The 19085-nt window shown below is 49.8% G+C and overlaps 1 protein-coding gene across 1 annotated transcript in view; it reads left to right on the forward strand.

Annotated features, from left to right (window-relative positions):
• The window catches only part of SIAH2 (siah E3 ubiquitin protein ligase 2), a 20931-nt gene extending 14190 nt beyond the window's left edge, over positions 1-6741 (forward strand). Inside the window, exon 2 of the mRNA XM_065942507.1 lies at positions 5161-6741. Within this exon, the coding sequence (XP_065798579.1) occupies positions 5161-5718 (558 nt within the window). The 3' untranslated portion in view covers positions 5719-6741. The remainder of the gene's footprint in view (positions 1-5160) is intronic.
• Positions 6742-19085: the final 12344 nt, after the last annotated feature.

The following is a 19085-nucleotide window of genomic DNA, read 5'->3' on the forward strand; positions in this document are numbered from 1 at the left end:
GAGTTCAGCAAGTCGTCCTTAAATTGCCTGGACTCAGACTTAATAGGTGAAAAAAAACTTGTTCTAAACCAGTCATGGAATCCACGACCTTCACTAGCACCCAGACTAAGAATTCCGTTTATATACTTATCCCTTAAACAAATACAATATGCCTGTGTTTCTTGAATAAACACCAGGCGTCTAGCGTTTGCCTGTGTCTCTGACGTGCCTCGTCATGTGGATTTGTGTATCAGGGGTCTCTGTGCCAAAAAGGAGAAAACCTTGTCTAAATTCCAAAGTAAAACCACCTTCAAACCCCAAGCCCAGGAAAAGAATTGGCACCCTTTACTGCTTCCTGCAAAGACATCAGAATGACACACCAGGGTCCCCCGTCGCCTTTTCACAGCGGCAGAACGTGTTGGCACAAGACTTTTGAGCCATCGCAACGTGAAAAATTTCTAAAGGAAAAGTCAGAAGTGTTATTTCAGCCTGCTTTGCTGGGCCATCTCTCCCCCTGCCCTGCATTCTTCTTTAGCTCTGGGCTCGTGTGTGTGGTCGTGCCTCCCCTGGCCCCCAGCCTAAAGAGGGGTTTACTTAAAGCAAATCCCACCTCGCGCCCCCCGCCCCAGGGGAGATGAGCAGGTATTTCCCGGGGGAGAAATCTCATCTATAACCGCGGATGTGTCCCAGGCCGCAGGTGGCCCTCTGCAAAGCAGCCCAGGTGCTTCATCAGAGACAAGTGTGTGCCTCGAAGAACTGGTCATCTCAAGAAAAACAGGCGTCCTTTGGACCCTCCCACCGGTGGGCAGGCCCTGGCCAGAGCGAGAGGAGGGAAGCCTCAGGACTTTCTGGCCAGATGCCAGAGAGGCGGGGAGGGCCTAATTACTGGTTACTTGTTTGTGATGTACTGCCGCCTCATTCCTTAGGGATAGCCGCGTTTGGGGCTGTTTTTCTCCTTGCAAACCAGGAAGAAGCTCACATTTGAACCAGTTTCCAGAAACAGCATATCTGTGGACCCTGGGTTTTGTGTATGTTGGGTGGTAGGCTGGGAGGGGTGGGGTGGGGAGAGCAAGGCCAATTTCTTTTTCCGTAAAAGACTGGTTCTTTGACCCCTAAGCTGCTGTGTTCACAAAAAGAGCCACAGAGGATCCAGAAACTCAAGGCTCTGACCCTGGTGTGGCCACGGATGACCACACGGCTGGGATGAGTCATTTTGTAAAACGGGTGGAACCAGCGCCCCAGCCTCCATCCATGCTGCTCAAGCCATCGAGGTCTAGCTGTGTGTTGTGGCTGGATGATTTCCTGAAGGGCCCCGGGTGGCACCCACTGGGCAGGGCGGTGAGCAGCCGGCCCGGCTTCCTGCTGTGACCCCTCCTCACGCCTGGGAATGTGGAGGCCAGGCTGTGTCACTCACTGAAATCAGGGGCTCTCAACATGGGTGATTTTGCCACCCAGGAGACATGTGGCCATGCCTGGTGACACTTCTGGTGGTCACCACGTGGGAGGTGGGGGTACTCTCCTGGCATCTTCAAGGCCAGGGATGCCACTGAACACGCCCCAGCGCACAGCACAGCCCCCAAACCAAGACGCATTTGCTCCTTGTCAGCAGTGCCGCTACAGAGAAACCCTGGATGTGAACTAAACTGCCAGAAACGTCCTGGACGGAACCTGGACCCGCCTGCTCATTAGGTTTTGTCCCCAGCGCATGCTCCGCTCACCCCACGCTGGAACCAGATGGAACTATTCCTTCCACAATCTGCCTCCTCCCCAGCGAGGCTTCCCATACCCCCTCCTCCTCACCCTGTCTCCACTGTGAAATCACCCGTCACCCCGCCTGCCCCCCGTCTTCCTTTGCATGGGTGCCTGTATCTCTGATGTGTCCCAGCTGTTTACTGTTGCACGGTTCAGCCCCTCTGACAGCAGGCGCCCCAGGGCGGGGTCTGCGCCACGCGGGGTGGCGGCCCTCCGGGACCCTTGGCGCGCCTCGAGAAGACACAGCCCAGGCACCCGTGCAACGTGGGTGTGCTCCTCAGAGGCCCCTAAACCGTTCTGCAGACTGTCTCCGGAGATCTGCAGACCCAAAGGCGGGCTCTGATCCCTGCGGGAGCACTCCTAGCGCTCTTGATGACAAGAGCATCATTCCAGAACAGGGGCGAGACTATCACAAGAATCAGCTGTGGCACGAGGGTGCGTGCGTTCGTGTGCGTGTGAGAGCACACACGTTTAAAGTCTAGATCTTTCCCTTGTAGAGACCGTCATCTCTAATTCAGTCGTCCTGACAGTGGCGCGCGTGGTCATGAAGACACGCCCTCACCCATGATGGAAAAGAGAAGGACTAGGCTGGCATTAAAGTGCAGCTTGTTTAGAAAAAGCGGAGTAAGCCCGTCACTTCAAGACGGTATTTACTTAAGTTAACAGAGGCTGCAGTAAGATCTTTTCTCACGAGTCACTGTCCACACACATGCTAAGTAATGCCCAGTATTTGTGTAATTTGGGGAGGTCCCCTGTCCGCTGTGTTTGGGTGGAAGGAAAAGTATGTGACTTGTAGGGCAAACCAATAATTCAGAATATAAATATTCCTACCTGAGTTACATAAGAAAAAGTTCTCGAATGATCACTTGGTGATAAATATTTGTTGTACATTTGACTTGGTGAACCTGAAGTAGTTTGGGGCTTTGGGCGGGGGAAGAGGACAGGTGGTACTTCTTCTGTACATTCTAAGCCAGAGTTCATCTCGTTCCTGGAGTTATTCCTGGACAACTGTGGTAAACAGCCTCTTCTGAAAGGTCTTCAGATCCAAATATTGAGGGTTTGTTTCAGCCAGGAAGTTGGCCAGATTCTGGGCTAATTTTTGCTATTTTTGTTATGATGGATGTGTGTTTTTATTTTTATTTTATTTTTTGGGGGGCGGGGCCATCACTCCTGCTGCCCCTGACCCCACCCTGGATGTGTGTTTTTAAACACTTGGCAGAAGTGTCTCACCCATCACTCACAGAAGAGTGTCAGAAGGCTCTGTATTCTGAGCCTCACCCTGGATTTAAAACACAGTTAGTAGCGATTTGTTTTTTTAAGTCCTTACACTGCTAGGAACACAAACTATAAATATATCTGGATAAGTAAATTTGTTCCTTCTTCTTGATTAAGTTTTATACCCATGCTTTTAAAATTAGTCCATGGTCTTCAAAGATGAATAAGCAGTTCCTACAGGCAAAGTATTAATAAATAACAGTGAACTATTTCTGCCAGTTTTTACTGAAGACCATTATAATTCACCTTCGGCACGGAGGAGGAAGGAGCTGCATGTCTCTCTGAGCCACCTTCTCCTTCCTTATTAGGGGAGACTCGTCTCCCTAAGGGTGGTGGCGGCCTTCTCTCCTCCATATCTGCTCCTCGGTGACTGCAGCTTGGGGTCTTGTAAGGAGAAGACGTTCGGGGCCTGCTTACTGCCTGTGATTTAATTCAGCTGCAAAGATCAGAATTTGACCTATTTAAAAGTTTGTAAGGGACTATTCCCTAAGGATGGGTAGGCAGCAGAAACAGCTGTGGGGTTCGGATGTGCGTGTTCAGCCTTGGACACAGCATCTTAGAAAATGAAGCAGGGGATTTCCCTGGTGGTCCAGTGGTTAGGACGCGGGGCTTTCACCGCTGTGGCCCTGGGTTCAACCCCGGGTCAGGGGACGAAGATCCTGCAAGTCACCCAGTGGGACCAAAAAGAAAATCGATGTGGCCCTACCATCACGTGATGTCTTCATGTCTCAGCATGGGGTGGGGGAACCCAAGTGCAGGAACCCAAATGGCCTACCTGCCACTCTGGGCTCGAGGCGGAGGAAGCTGACTTCTGGTTTCACCTGAAGAGGTAATTCAGGTTTCCTTATTCTTTACAAACCTACAGCACAGTCCTCTGAACAAGTGTCTACTGGTGGACTCATTCTCCGTCTGCTGTCCAGGAATTAGCAGGGTCATTCTCATGAAGTTTGAGTCTTAATTCCTGTGGTGTGGTCTTTTCTCGTGATAGATGTGATTTATCCATCAGGAATGTGCGGGGAGAGAAAGGTTTTGTTCCCTCCCTGTTAAGGCAGCGTCTAAAGGACAGACTGACGTGCCGGGAAACCCGCCCAGGACAAGCGCCCACTCTAGTTCCGCTTCCTCCTGGGCCTAGGAGGACCTGACTACCGGCTCACCAGGAGACGAGAGAGGGGCGTGAGGCAGGGGGCTGAGGCCAGTCCAGCAGACGTGGAGAGGAGAGTGAGGCCCTGTCACTGTGAGCTCCACTGGCTGGAACCCTGAGCTCTTGAATGTGATTTCTTTTCCTAAAAAATATATGTCCAAGGCCCACCCTCGGGGCAGGGATAAAGGGTGAAGAAGGCGAGCTCATGGTTCTAGCAACGTGAGGGGTCTCCAGCCCTCGTCTGCACTGGGCTGGTCACTCCGCCAGCAAGAGCAGGGGCCACAGGGCCGCCTTCCCACAGCCCACCTGCTGGTCACAGCTGGAGCCAGGAAGCAGTGGATGGGGCCAACAGGGGGGAATTACACCACCTGTACAACAGTCGGTGAAAGCCAGTCCGAAGATGCCATTCATCCTTGTCCTACCCCTGAGCAATCTATGGTGTTAGTGGTAAAGAACCCGCCTGCCAATGCCGGAGATGCGGGTTCCATCCCTGGGTTGGGAAGATCCCCTGAAGGCGGGCATGGCAACCCACTCCAGTATTCCTGCCTGGAAAATCCCATGGACAGAGGAGCCTGGAGGGCTACAGTCCATAAGGTCACAAAGAATCGAGCACAACTTAAGTGACGTAGCACTCAATGCACACAAGCAATTCTAAATTCTTTTTTTAAAATTCTTTAAATTCACAGAAAATAAGGGGAAAGCCACGTTTTCTAGGGCTGGCTCCACAATTTTGTTTGAAACGTTTCTAAGAGTGCTTGAGTTCTCACGTTTTCAACCATGTTGGAACGGGGGAGGGAATGCAGCTCTTTCCCGGCCGGGATGGGCCCCTGATCTTACGCATGGCAGTGCTGAGGATGAGTAGGCCCTGAGACTTTTCAGTCTGCAATATTTAACTCGCCTGGAATGAAAAGTCGTTGAAACAGAAATGCCGGTTGAGTCTGGAAAACCTGAGGTTTGCAGCCTCCGCGGTGGGGGAGCCCCGTGTCTCACTGTGCTGCTCTCTGTCCCCGCAGTATGCCACCACGGGCTGCTCCCTGACCCTGCACCACACGGAGAAGCCGGAGCACGAAGACATCTGTGAATACCGCCCCTACTCGTGCCCTTGTCCTGGTGCTTCCTGCAAGTGGCAGGGGTCCCTGGAGGCCGTGATGTCCCATCTCATGCACGCCCACAAGAGCATCACCACCCTTCAGGGAGAAGACATCGTCTTCCTGGCCACAGACATTAACCTGCCAGGAGCTGTGGACTGGGTGATGATGCAGTCGTGTTTCGGCCATCACTTCATGCTGGTGCTGGAGAAGCAGGAGAAGTATGAGGGCCACCAGCAGTTCTTCGCCATCGTCCTGCTCATCGGCACCCGCAAGCAGGCCGAGAACTTCGCCTACAGGCTGGAACTGAACGGGAACCGGAGGAGGCTGACCTGGGAGGCCACGCCCCGGTCCATCCACGACGGCGTGTCCGCGGCCATCATGAACAGCGACTGCCTGGTGTTCGACACGGCCATCGCGCACCTCTTCGCAGATAACGGGAACCTGGGCATCAACGTGACTATCTCTACATGCTGTCCGTGACGCACCGCCGTGATCTGGGCGTGGCGCGCTCGGGTTAATAAAGGTTTTTACAGGTGTTTTCTATTCACAGTGTCTTCACAGGCCAGGACCCACAGCTTCCCCGTGTCCTGTCTGAATGGCAGCTTCCCATCCGGCACTGGCCCAACGAAGTTCATTAAACCGGGACAGAGGAGCTTGGCCGGTTAGTCGTTTGGAGGCCACCCTATGATCGGAAATCAACTTGATTATTAAATTTTACTTCCTTCCTGAACCGCACCTGACAGGTTGCGCGGGCCCCTCCAAGACCAGGATGTTTGTTAGGAATTGGAGGCTCCTTCTTGCCTCCCTGTATTGGCCCCTCCACGTTGACGAAAGCACAGTGACTGCAGCAGAGTCCTTAACTTTGCTTTTATCTTGTGTTTAAGGAGGTAGCAATTGTTTTACTACATTTTAAACCGTGTTTCTCAAACCGGATGGCTAACCAGTGTGCGCGGAGTCAATGGAGTGCTTATCTGAAACATGCAGTTTGGGGAGCCTGCGAATTTAACAGTCTCATCAGGGGATGCCTTCCAAAAGTAAAGGTTGAGAATTACTGGGTTAAATTGTGGGAAAGGGTCCAGATTTTAAAGGTGCTTTCCGATTACCCTCTACTGATTTGTCTGTCTTTCTACTATTTCATCCACACACACCCCCACTCCCAGATTGAAACAAGAACCACAGATCCCCGCGAACACAGTCCTGAAATCTAGTCACTCTCTTGTGTTTGGGAGGGACTGCCTAGGAAAGCAAGAAGGGTAGCCATTGATAGCTCTCACGTAGTTAGTTTTTGCTCATCACTAGTACAAATGACCTGTTTACACCTGGCTTCCCTCAGAGGCCCTCCTTAACTTAGATGGTGGGAAAGACTAGATCAGCAGAGTTGGAAAAGCTTTATAACCAGTGTCATATGCTTGCTATTTAAAGGTATGTGTTGGGTTTGGTTTGTTGGTTTTTTTTTTTTCCACATTCACTTTAGTTTTTTAATAAATATTTTTCAAAAATGAATATTCTGCTTCATCTTGAGTGGAATAATGCATACTTATTGGGTATTTGCTATGTGCAGGCACCATGAAGCTTCACCCCTTCACCCCCAGCACCCCTTGGAGCTCTCAGTGTTTCTGTGTGAAGAAGAGGCATCTGTCCAAGACCACAGCACAGATCGCTGGCACCACTGGGGTCTGAACTCACTTCTCTCAACCACAAAGAGTCATGGGTGTGGCAGGTCTCCTCCTTGGAGTGGTTCTTTCTGCCTGACAGTGCCTGGGCTTGTGGATGGAGAATACTTTTCCTGGTTTACAGAATCAGAAAGAAGAGGCTTGGCTGTGATGTCCGGAGCACTGGGTTTGAGCCAAGGTGACCTGCTCCCCTGATCCCAACCCTGAACTCTCAAAGGAATTCACAGTTTTAGCCCTGGAATGCCCGGTGAGGATGGACTGCTTCCCTTAGTGGCCTGATGGCATCAGAGAAGTGCCAGGTGGGAGTGATGGCTTTAGACTTATTTCATATTTCAGGTGAGTTGCAGGGCTGAGTTTTTAGCCAGGAGAGAGTTTAGCAGTTAAGAAATTTGCTAAAGTAACTCACCTTCGAGACTGTTTTTCACATAAAGGTGAAAAGCAGTATGTGTGCACGTGTGCATGCTCAGTCGGTTCAGCAGTGTTCGATTCTGTGGGACCCCATGGACTGTAGCCCGCCAGACTCCTCTGTCCATGGGGTTCTCCAGGCAAGAATACTGGAGTGGGTTGCCATCCCCCTCCTCCAAGGGATCTTCCTGACCCAGGGATCAAACTCGCAGCTCTAATTTCCCTTGCATTGGCAGGTGGGCTCTTTAGCACCACGTGGGAAGCCCCCCACCCCTCCGCCCGCCCGCCAAAAGCAGTGCCATGAATCAAAGGACAGGCTTATAACAGGTTGAATAAATGAATGAAAACCACAGTTCCATCATTGAGAAAGTCACATTTCACGCTGGTACACAGAGGGATGCCTGGAGGTGAGACTAAGGTCCAGGAGCAGGCAGACTTTGCCCCTCAGGGTGGAGCTGGTCCAGGAGTGGCCGCCCAGCGCAAACGTGCCAGCCAGGCAGTGTGTTTTGTACAGAAACTAGCGAAGCTCACTAACATCCTCCGGCGACCACAGCTCCCCCTTCCTGTTACATGTGATGGAGGAAATCAGGGGCAACTGTCAAGGAGGTACCAGAGGGCAGAGCGATAAACAGAAGACAGTAAAGGAGCAGACGGTGGAACCAAGTCACCGCAGAAGCACAACCTGTCAGACGATCGGCATCACGAGGCCGAGGCATGGGCCCGCAGCCGTCCAGTGCTCTAGCGACAGCAGAGGCCTCAGCCTCCCTGACTCCCCGTCACTGTCCAGAATGGAAATGGAAATAAAGTCGGAGGCAGCAAACCTGAGCTTTCACTTTCCATGGTTTTCTAACTCTCTGGTCTCTCTCACTGGACATCTGTGAACTTAACTCTTATTTTCTGACTTCTTTTAAACCTAACCATTTCCTGCCACAAAGCAAAAACCCCCAGGTTATTCCCTGTTTTAAGAGGAAGTGAAAAGTAGCGAAACATGACGGAAATGACAATCTTTACTTTTAGTTCCAATGGTAGAACACAATTTAAAATATGTGATAGAGATTTCCCTGGTGGCACAGATCCCTGGCCTGGGAAGACTCCACGTGCTGCGGAGCAGCGAAGCCCGTGGGCCACAACTCCTGAGTCCTCGTGGCACAACTACCAACGTCTGCGTGCTCCAAGGACCTCGAGCCACAGCGAAAAGCCCATGTGATACAACTCCTGAAGCCCCTGCGTCTGCGCTCTGCCACAGAGAAGCCACGCAACGAGAACTGTGAGCACGCAACTAGAGGGCAGCCCCTGCTCGCCAGAGGCAGACAAAGCCTGGACACAGCAAGACAGACCCAGCACAGCCAAAAAGCAGTCAGTTAATTTCTTAAAAAACACAGTGATAAGCATTTGTCAAAACTCATCTCATGACCCACCTATGTACCATATTAAAAAAAAAAGAAAAAAAGAAGAACTTTCCCATGCTAGTTCTGTATTCTAATTTGATAGAAATCTGGCTGATCAAGCAAGATGGTAGATTCAGCCTGTATCTTAAAGTGCCTGCGCCATTCTAAAGAAAACAAACAAAGATTCTCATATACCTTGAAGAAAATGTTAATACTCATTAATTCTGGGGTGCAGGAACCTGGTATGTGTTATATTAGTACTAACATCATGCTCTGTTGTTTTTTTTTTTTAATTGTTTTTAACCAATGGAGATGACGGGTTCCCAACTTTTCCGAGAGCAGGAACTAGCCTTGGTTTCCCTGGATTCTTAAGATTTCGAGGACTGAGAGGATGGTGTCCTCACAGCAAACCGTCCAGTGCAAATCATGGGAAAACTGAGAAGAGGCCATGGAACCATCAATGCATCCTGGAACATACCCAAGTAGCAGCTGAAACTCCACCCTCAAACAGCGAGGCTTCCCACGTGGCACTGGTGGTGAAGAACCCGCCTGCCAAGGTAGGAGACATAGAAACGCAGGTTCGATCCCTGGGTCGGGAAGAGGGCATGGCAACCCACTCCAGTATCCTTGCCTGGAGAGTCCCATGGGCAGAGGAGCCTGGAGGGCTACAGTCCATGGGGTCACAGAGCGTGGGACAGGACTGAGTGACTTAGCACACACGCACTTTATCTCATCCCAAAGAAGGGCAATGCCAAAGAATGTTCCAACTACTGCCCAGCTGCACTCATCTCACACACTAGTAAAGTAATGCCCCCAATTCTCCAAGCCTGGCTTCAGCAGTACGTGAACCATGAACTTTCAGATATTCAAGCTAGATTTAGCAAAGGCACAGTAACCAGAGATCAAATGGCCAACATCTGTTGGATCATAGAAAAGAGAATTCCAGAAAAGCATCTACTTCTGCTTTATTGATTATGCCAAAGCCTCTGCGTGGATCACAATAAACTGTGGAAAATTCTGAAAGAGATGGGAATACCAGACCACCTTATCTGCCTCCTGAGAAACCTGTATGCAGGTCAGGAAGCAACAGTTAGAACTGGACATGGAACAACAGACTGGTTCCAAATAGGAAAAGGAGTACGTCAAGGCTGTATATTGTCACCCTGCTTATTTAACTTCTATGCTGAGTACATCATGAGAAACGCTGGGCTGGAGGAAGCACAAGCTGGAATCAAGATTGCCGGGAGAAATATCAATAACCTCAGATATGCAGATGACACCACCCTTATGGCAGAAAGAGAAGAGGAAGTACAGAGCCTCTTGATGAAAGTGAAAGAGGAGAGTGAAAAAGTTGGCTTAAAACTCAACATTCAAAAAACAAAAATCATGGCATGGAGTCCCATCACTTCATGGCAAATAGATGGGGAAACAATAGAAACAGTAACAAACTTCATTTTCATGGGCTCCAAAATCACTGCAGATGGTGTCCGCAACCATGAAATTAAAAGATGCTTGCTCCTTGGAAGAAAAGCTATGGCCAACCTAGACAGCATATTAAAAAGCAGACATTACTTTGCTGATAAAGGTCTGTCTAGTCAAAGCTATGGTTTTTCCAGTAGTCATGTATGCATGTGAGAGTTGGACTATAAAGAAGGCTGAGCACCAAAGAATTGATGCTTTTGAACTGTGGTGTTGGAGAAGACTCTTGAGAGTCCCTTGGTCTGCAAGGAGATCCAACCAGTCCATCCTAAAGGAGATCAGTCCTGGGTGTTCATTGGAAGGACTGATGCTGAAGCTGAAACTGCAATGCTTTGGCCACCTGATGGGAAGAGCTGACTCATTGGAAAAGACCCTGATGCTGGGAAAAAATGAGGGCAGGAGGAGAAAGGAACGACAGAGGATGAGATGGTTGGATGGCATCACCGAGTCAATGGACATGAGTCTGAGCAAGTTCCAGCTGTTGGTGATGGACAGGGAAGCCTGGAGTGCTGCAGTCCATGGGGTTGAAGAGTCAGACACGACTGAACGACTGAACTGAACTTGTCTCAGCAGCAGAGTCCTGAGCTTCCTGTAAAATACCATTCCAAGGAAATCCTCCTTGTCCCTGACTTCAGGCTCCCGGGGCTTGCCAAGTAGCCGGCAGGGTGACCTTGGGTCCATGAGGTGACCTCTTTGGTCCCAAATATCCTGATCTGCAACACTTGAAGGTTCATTTTCTAAATGTTTTTGCTCTAGTGCTAATTTCGTGAGACAGTTGAGCTACGTAAGTTTAAAGCTGAGGTTGTAAGTCATTCCAGCAGGGCTCTGGATGCCGTGGTTCGGGGATAATTGACCCGGTGTGTCATTCAGAGTTAGCAGGTGAGTCACGCTCTAGCTGATTCTCAGTTCCCACGGTTCAGAGCCAGGGATGGGACTCGGGCACTGAAGTCAGCTTTGCTTTGTAGTTCTGGCTTGAGGGGCCTGTGGCCTTGACTTTTCCTGACTCATGCATTCTGTGTTTGAAGTATGATTATAATTTCACTGACCTGTGCTGGCCTCGAAGAAAGGGAGCCAAGAGTTCTTCAAGAACAGGAAATCTCACCGCCCTCAGTATTACACTTTCTGCTGCTGCTCCTCATTTGGAGCTTATAATTTATGAGGACTTTTCTGGTGGTCCAGTGGTCAAGAATCTGCCTTATGATGCAGGGGACAAGGGTCCATCCCTGGTCAGGGAACTAAGATCCCACATGCTGAGGGGCAACTACTGAGTCCTGAAGCCACAATTTGAGAGCCTGTGTGCTCTTGAGCCCTGCTCTGCAACAAGAGAAGCCCTCACGTCGCGAGGAAGATACAGCACAGCCAAAATAAAAATAAATAAAACCTTCTAAAAAAAATTCTTCTCTGTGAATACATTTGCCTTGGAGTCTCCAAAAGACAGGGCAAGAAAGAATGTTAGACCCTGCTGATACCAACACCTGCTACCACTATCACTGTTTTACAGAATGAATAGATGAATGGAGACATACAGAAGGGAAGTCACTGGCCTTAAAAAAAAAAACAACAAAAAAAAACTAGTTAGAACTTTCCATGGAGATAACATGGTGTCTTCTGTATTGAATGTGAAAGTCACTCAGTCATGTCTGACTCTTTGTGATCCCATGGACTATACAGTCCATGGAATTCTCCAGGCCAGAATACTGGATTGGGGGAGCCTTTCCCTTCTCCCGGGGATCTTCCCAACCCAGGGAACGAACCCAGGTCTCCCGAATTGCAGACGGATTCTTTACCAGCTGAGCCCCAAGGGAAGCCCATCTGTATTGAACCAAAGGGGAAAAACTATAAAACTGTTCAATCTACAAACTGACATTTTTATGATACTTAAGACAAATGAAAGAAAGTTGCCCCTGGTCGTGATTCCACCAGCTTCTTCCCGCCCCACTGCCACCACCTGGGCCCAGACCACCATCAGAGCTCCTGAGCGCCTGGCCTGCCTCCCTCCTATCCTGCTCCAGCCCCGTCTACACAGGCAATCACAAGGCTTTTAAATCAAAACTGATGGCGCCACAAACTTGGCAGTATTTTCTCTCCAGCAAGCCTTGTTCTTTCCCTTCACACCACTTTCCACAATGGCAAATGGATATTTTATTTGTTCAACATCTGCCCCCACCCCCTTGACAAATTCTAGGGTGAAAGAGACTGTGAAGGTTCTCTGTCCCAGAACCCCAGCACCCGGGCATCTATTAATACTGACTGAATAAATTACTCCTAACGATTAGTCTCAGAGCAGCACTTAAGGACCCATACCTGAAGAGCTAACCTTCTCTGTTCTTAATAACAAAAACCCCCAGGAAATTTCCAGAGGTGGGCAGGGGACAGAGATGGGGAGATAACCAAACAGTCCTGAGAAGGGAGGAGGCAAGGGTTTCTCTGGCCCGCCATCCTCTAGGCAAGGTCACTGGCCCGAAAGTCCTGCGCCTTGAGATGGCTTACGCCGCCGTGTCAGCCGACACAGATCAAAGGCGGTCTCTGCTTTGTGCAGAGCACAGAGATCAAGGTCGCCCTGATTCACAGGGCGCTCTATCAGATTAGGCCAGCCTGGAAAGTCCACCAAGGTAACAGCAGTTGCCATTTGTTGAGCACCTGTTGGTACAAAGCGCTTGGTCTATATTAACCCATTTAATCCTCCCATGTCCCAGTGCAAGAAAGGCTTACTATCCTCAATTTGGAGTTGAGGAAATTAAGACGCAGAGAAGTTAAGTAACTTGCCTGAACTCACACAACCGGCAAGCAACAAAACTGGGATGTGAGCCCAGGCCTACTCCATGCTTCTTCACCACGGCCCACGGTCCATCGTGTTGGCATTTAGCCTTTACATATTTTGGCCATCAATAGAAATACAGATGGAGATGACAGGATATAGGGACGCAGGAAGCTTGGTGGAAACAGAACAGAACGCCTGTGCTTTAGGACTTCTTTCTCTACAGTCACAGCACGTTAGAAGGGGACAGCGACACAGAGATCATTCAGACGCTGACTATTCAAAGTGTGGCCCATGGACCCACAGCGTCGGCACCACCCGGGAGCTTGTTAGAAGTATAGCATCTCAGGCACACCCAGGCCTGCAGGATCAGAATGTGCATTTTAACATAGACCCAAGCGGACTGAATGCAGTTCCAGTTTGCGAAGCACTGGTGTAAAGACTAGGGGTTCTCAACCCACTTGCCCCTTAGAATCACCGGGGGAGCTCTGACATGTTAGGACCTGAACTGGAATCCCTGGCGGTAGCAGGGCTGTGCTTCCACGTTCTTTCTCAGCTTCCCAGAGAGTCCAGCACGCAGCCAGAGCTGAGAACTACCAATCTAGCCCAACTGCATGGCCTTCTTTTCTCTTCCCCTTGTTTTTATACTACAGTTAAAACAAGTGAAGTGACCTACCCAGCATGATGAAAAGTGTGTGGACTTGAGAGATTAAACAGGTCAAGATTCGGATCCTTGATTCTGCCACTTATTAGCAGCGATGCTTTAGGCAAAACACTAGTCTCCTTGGATCTTAGTTTCCACATTTATAAAATGGAGGTAATAAAGCCTACCTTAGGGGTTACTGTGAGAAATACCAGCAAAGTATGGAGGATGGAATGCCTGCACTTGGGTGTAGCAGGACCCTAATAACTGCCAGCTACCCTGACTTCCCAAGTCAGACCACCCCAGGGCAGTGGTAGATGGCTGTCCCAGGAGTAGAGAGCTGGCACATCGCAATTCTTCCCCAGATATTCTCCAAGTATGGGGCCAATGCATTGAAAGACATTCATTAAGACTAAGATGAAAAGGCTGAGCACCAAAGAATCAATGCTTTCAAACAGTGGTGCTGGAGGAGACTCCTGAGAGCCCCTCGGACAGCAAGATCAAACCAGTCAGTTCTAAAGGAAATCGACTCTGAACATTCATTGGAGACTGATGCTGAAGCTGAAGCTCCGATACTTTGGCCACCTACTATGAAGAGCAGACTCACTGCAGAAGACCCTGATGCTGGGAAAGACTGAAGGCAGAAGAAGAAGAGGGTGAAGAGGATGAGATAGTTGGATGGCACCGTCGACTCAGTGGGCATGAAGCTGAGCAAACTCCACGAGACAGTGAGGAACGGGGAAGCCTGGCGTGCTGCAGTCCATGAGGTCACAGAATCAGACGCAGCTTAGTGATTGAACAACAACAGTGAAAATATGCAGAAGGAGAGGTTGGAAGTGAGATCCAAGGGGGAAAGAGCAACGGCAGCCTCCTTTCCCACATGTTCCAGCCACTTAGCCCCCCTGCACCAGCTGGTACCTCCAGCCCTGCTCTGCTCCCTGCCCCCTCCGTTCCTGATGGCCACCCTGATTGGAGAAACAGCTCGGGCCAGCGGTCAAAGACCTATAGTCACTGAGGTGTGTTTGTTTGTTATGGGGTTTTTTTTTGTTTTTTTGTTTTTTTTTTTTGAAACTTACAAAAAAACACTTTCCATACTGCATATTTATCTGTATTTACTGGAACAGCAGAATTAACACAGGTAAAAAGAGCTCCTTTGACCGAAACTACATAAGAAAACACAAAACGTGGCTTTGCATCTTTACGTGAGAAAGTCTGGGGCTGAAAGGGTATAAGAAGGAAAGGTGTTCTCACTCTTCTTTTAGCATTTTTTTTTTTTTTTAAAAAACATGTTTTGCTGTGGCAAAATTAGTTAACATCAAATCACCATTCCAACCATTTTCAGGTGCCCAATTCGGTGGTATTAAGTACACTCCCATAGTTTGCATTGTTTTAAGAGTTTTATTCTATTTCCTTTTCTCCCCCCCGCACACCTACATGTGTGCACACACAGTATCCTCACAACTTTTCAGCTCTGGGACTTTTCACATGTAAAATTAGCAATGACCTGCAGAGGGGTCCCAGGGCAGCGTGCCTCTTCTCTTCCCTGGGAGGAAGCCGATGTAGGGAGTGATGACCATGTGTCAGGTGCTCTCACATGCTTTATTCATAACAAGCTCGTAAGGGAGGGCAGGGGGTGTTATACCCATTTTTTTTTTTACAGGTGAGGAAACTGAGGTTCAAGGAGGAAAAGCAGCGTGTGCACACAGGGGCGGGGGTGAGGCGGGGTACAGCCGGCATTCGGATCCACGTCTGTGGGATTCCAGGGGCTACACTCTTTTCCACTTCTTCTTAGGAAAACATTCTTTTCTTCTCATAGAAATAATGAGTTACTATTTTAAGAAGACAGTAAAATGTATAGATAAGTATAAATCACTAACAAACTCCTCTCTCAGAAACAGTCCCTTGTACGTACTGAGGTCTTCCTGTCTGATTCTTTCCATATTCCGGGTCATTTACTTCCGCGGTGTCCCCTGAAAGTGGGGCAGGAGAGGGGATGGCAGAGGGGTGTGACAGAGAAATGTCATGTGCTGTGTCTCTAGACATGTGTGTGTTGCTTGGATCTTTTACAACAAAAGGTATTTATGTATTAGTTATGGAGTAAAAGAACAAAAAAAAAAAAATTGGAAGTGAAACCCCAAAGAAAGAAAAAAAAAAAAATGTGTTGATAAAAAAGGAAGGGTTGAAAGGAGAATCCAAGAGCCAGCAATTGGCTCATAATAAGAACTCTTTAGGGTAACAATAAGGCTGGTTAGCAGGAATGTTTCTTTTTTTTTAATGTTCTTTAATTAATTCATTTATTTTTTGGCCTCAGGGCATGTGAGATCTTAGTTCTCCGCCCAGGGGCTGAACCACACCCTCAACAGTAAAAGCGCAGAGTCCTAACCACTGGACCACCAAGAAATCCCCAGGACTCTCCAATATGGAGACAGATACATCAGGCTTTCAAAGCAGGATGCCATTAACCTTCCCTAGCCAGCCCTTCCTAGACTGGTGCCTAATTCTGTGCGTCCAGACCACTTCGGAACAGAACTTAACTTCCCATGGAGCTTCCAGTGTAAGAATGTTCGGGTATGCTCCTGGCAATGTTCCAACTATGTGACAGGACTTTCTGCTGATTAAATCAACTGCTTTTCAAATATTTCTTCCCTCTCAGAGCTCTCTACTGGTCAGTTAACACCACTAAGTTATGTCAACCCTGGACACTGCCTGGATTCAAGTTCAAACATGTAGAAATCTGAACTTTCTAAATCTGTAAGTCTAGGCTGTGGATTATGGGAAAGGGCAATGACATGCCATTTCACAGAGTACTTTCTAGGATAAGCATGAACAGCCACACCTTACACACGCCTAGCCCTGCCTCTTACACACCCAGTATGTAACAGAAAGTGCCAGCAGAGCACCATCGCTAACACGCCGCATTCATGTGGACAGGGCCAACGCTGGGCCTGTGGGATGCGGGATGTTGGGCCAATGCTGGGATGTGGGAGTGGGGCAGGGCAGATTCTGAGGCGACTGCCAGCCACAGACACAGGGGGGGGGTCCCCATCCAGCAAGCAGAAAAAGACAGTGTCTGACTCAGGCAGTAGCAGAAGATGCCACCAGTCCCAGCAAACATTCAGCCTCAGTGAATGAAGGCAGGAGTGAGGCGTGGTGAGGGCGGACGAGAACAGCGGTAGGAGGGAAGCCCAGAGTAAGTCAGGGGCGGGGATCCAGGCAGGGGCTGAGGCCAGGTGCGTCCATCTGCAGGCGTCCACGCTGGTGCCTGGTCACTAGACTGGGTTTCTTTCATTCATTCATTCAACAAATATTTACCGCATTCCTCCATGGGACTCACGCACCTACACACCTAGCTGGGAGTGCCAGGCATACAAGGCCTGACTGCTCTTTACCCATTTCTCAGGGCTGTGTCATCAGCAAGAAACCTTGAAGGATGAGGTAACGTCTCCCCTCGGATGAAGAACAGGCTTGCACACTGCTGACTGTCAGAGTCATGCATTCCCCCAAGCTCTGTGTCCTTCACCCGGGGCACACGCTCACTATGCAGGCGCTCATGATCTGGCCCAGGTCCTGTCTCCCTCGTGAGAACCAGGAGCAAGGGAAACCTGGCACATACCCACTGCTTGCTGTCTTGGGAGGAATAAAGTCCTTCATTTCCAACCTCCAAGTTTCAGGTCTCCTGCCAGCACCCATGCAAGAGTCAAAGGCTAACTCATTAGCCTGTAAGCGGGGCAGAGCCAAATTCCAGCCCTGACAGCACCTCAGGTGTGGTGGGCCCTGTGCGGGCCCTTGAGGTCCTCGCCATGCACAAAACCAGCCCGACGCCTGTTCCCATGGAGTGTACATGCAACTGGGGGAGACAGACAGACGAGAAGCCACATGAGAAAATATCAGAAGCGTGCTGCAGAGAACAGGATGGACTTATATGCTAAAAATGACCAGACAGCTACCTTAGATGGAGTGGCCAAGGGATGCAGATGCATGCAAAGTCACCTGGAGGGAAGCATCTTAACAAAAAGAGAATGGCAGGTGCAAAAGGCCTGAGGCTGGATCAGCCAGCAAGGCCGGAGCCCAGTTATGCAGGGAAGTGGTTTGAGGAGGTTCATGGGAAGCTAGATCCTTGCCCTCAGAGGCAAAAGCTAGAGGGCTGGATTTCTTTCCAGCGAGAGGAAGCCACTGAAGAATTTTAAGAAGGAGCATAAATGGCATGATTTAGATTTTTAAAACTAGCTCGAGCTGCTTTGTGAAGAAACATGAGCATCGTGGATGCATTCAGGAAGGAATGAAGCATTCAAGAAGCTACTGCATTAGTTCAGGGGCAACATGACTTTGGCCTGGACAAGAACGGGAGAGCTAAAGAGATGGGGGTACCTGGGGGCCATGTTTTAAAGGGACAGTCAACCGGCATTACTAAAGGATTGGATGGGGAGATGGGGTGGAGAAGTGGTTATAGGAGGAAGAAAAAGGAAAGAGCCAAAGGTGGCCACTCCTAGGTGTTTACCCTGAGTAACTAAGTCCATTTACTGAGATGAAAGAGACGCAAAGGGCTGGTTCAGGGGAGAAAGCCAGAGAGAGACCTGTGGGTGAAGGCAGCCAGCAGGCAGATGTTCATCAGAGTCTGGCGTTGTGGGGGAGGCCAGGCTGGAGGGAGCACTCGGGGTCATCAGCATCTGTAGGGGTCTGAGCTGTGGGGTGGGGGGAGAAGCCCTAGGGAGCGATGTGCATGGAAATGAGGGAGTGACTCAGTCCCGTGTCCCAGAACCGCCAGCCCTGTGCGGGTGACGTGAGGAACCAGAGGCGGGAAATGAGACTTTCAGGAGCGGCTGTCAAAGTGGGAGGAAATCCTGAGACTTCCCTGGGGGTCCAGTGGCTAAGACTCTGCGCTCCTAATGCAGGGGGCCCGGCTTCGATCCCTGGTCAGGGAACTAGATTCCACATGCCGCAACTAAAGATCTTGAGTGCTGCAATGAAGATGGGAGATCCTGGGTGCTGTGACTCAGACCCGGCACAGACAATAAATGAAAAAAGTGTTTTTTTAAGTGGGGGGAAATCCTAGAGAATGTGGGGTCACAACCCCCACCCCCAAGAGAATATTGGACTCAGGTAGAACAGAGGGGTTGGCTGTGGAATGCCACGGACGAGCCTGTCAAACTGTACTTCCCTGAGAGCCAAATGCCACGTCCTGCTCGAGTTACCAGCAACTGGGACGATGATACCAAGTAAGGGGCATAGTGCAGCTCAGAGGGCAGAGTTTCCGTTACACCTTCAGGCGCATGGGGCTACCCGACTCCCAGAACTGCAGTGGCTTCTGCGGCAACAGTAGGTGTGGCATCCCGAGTGACAGGAGTGCCGGCCCTCTGCCGAGCCAGCCCACCCTCTCACCTGTTCCCGGAGGGAGGCATGCTGCTGGGCAGGCACTTCACTTTCCCCGGCCTCTCTGATCTTTCCAGCTATGCTAATGCCTCTCACTCTTCAAGGCCTAACATTCCTGCTCGTTTAAGACA

The sequence above is a fragment of the Muntiacus reevesi genome, chromosome 8, assembly GCF_963930625.1.
Source record: "Muntiacus reevesi chromosome 8, mMunRee1.1, whole genome shotgun sequence".
In the NCBI taxonomy this organism is placed as follows: domain Eukaryota; kingdom Metazoa; phylum Chordata; class Mammalia; order Artiodactyla; family Cervidae; genus Muntiacus; species Muntiacus reevesi.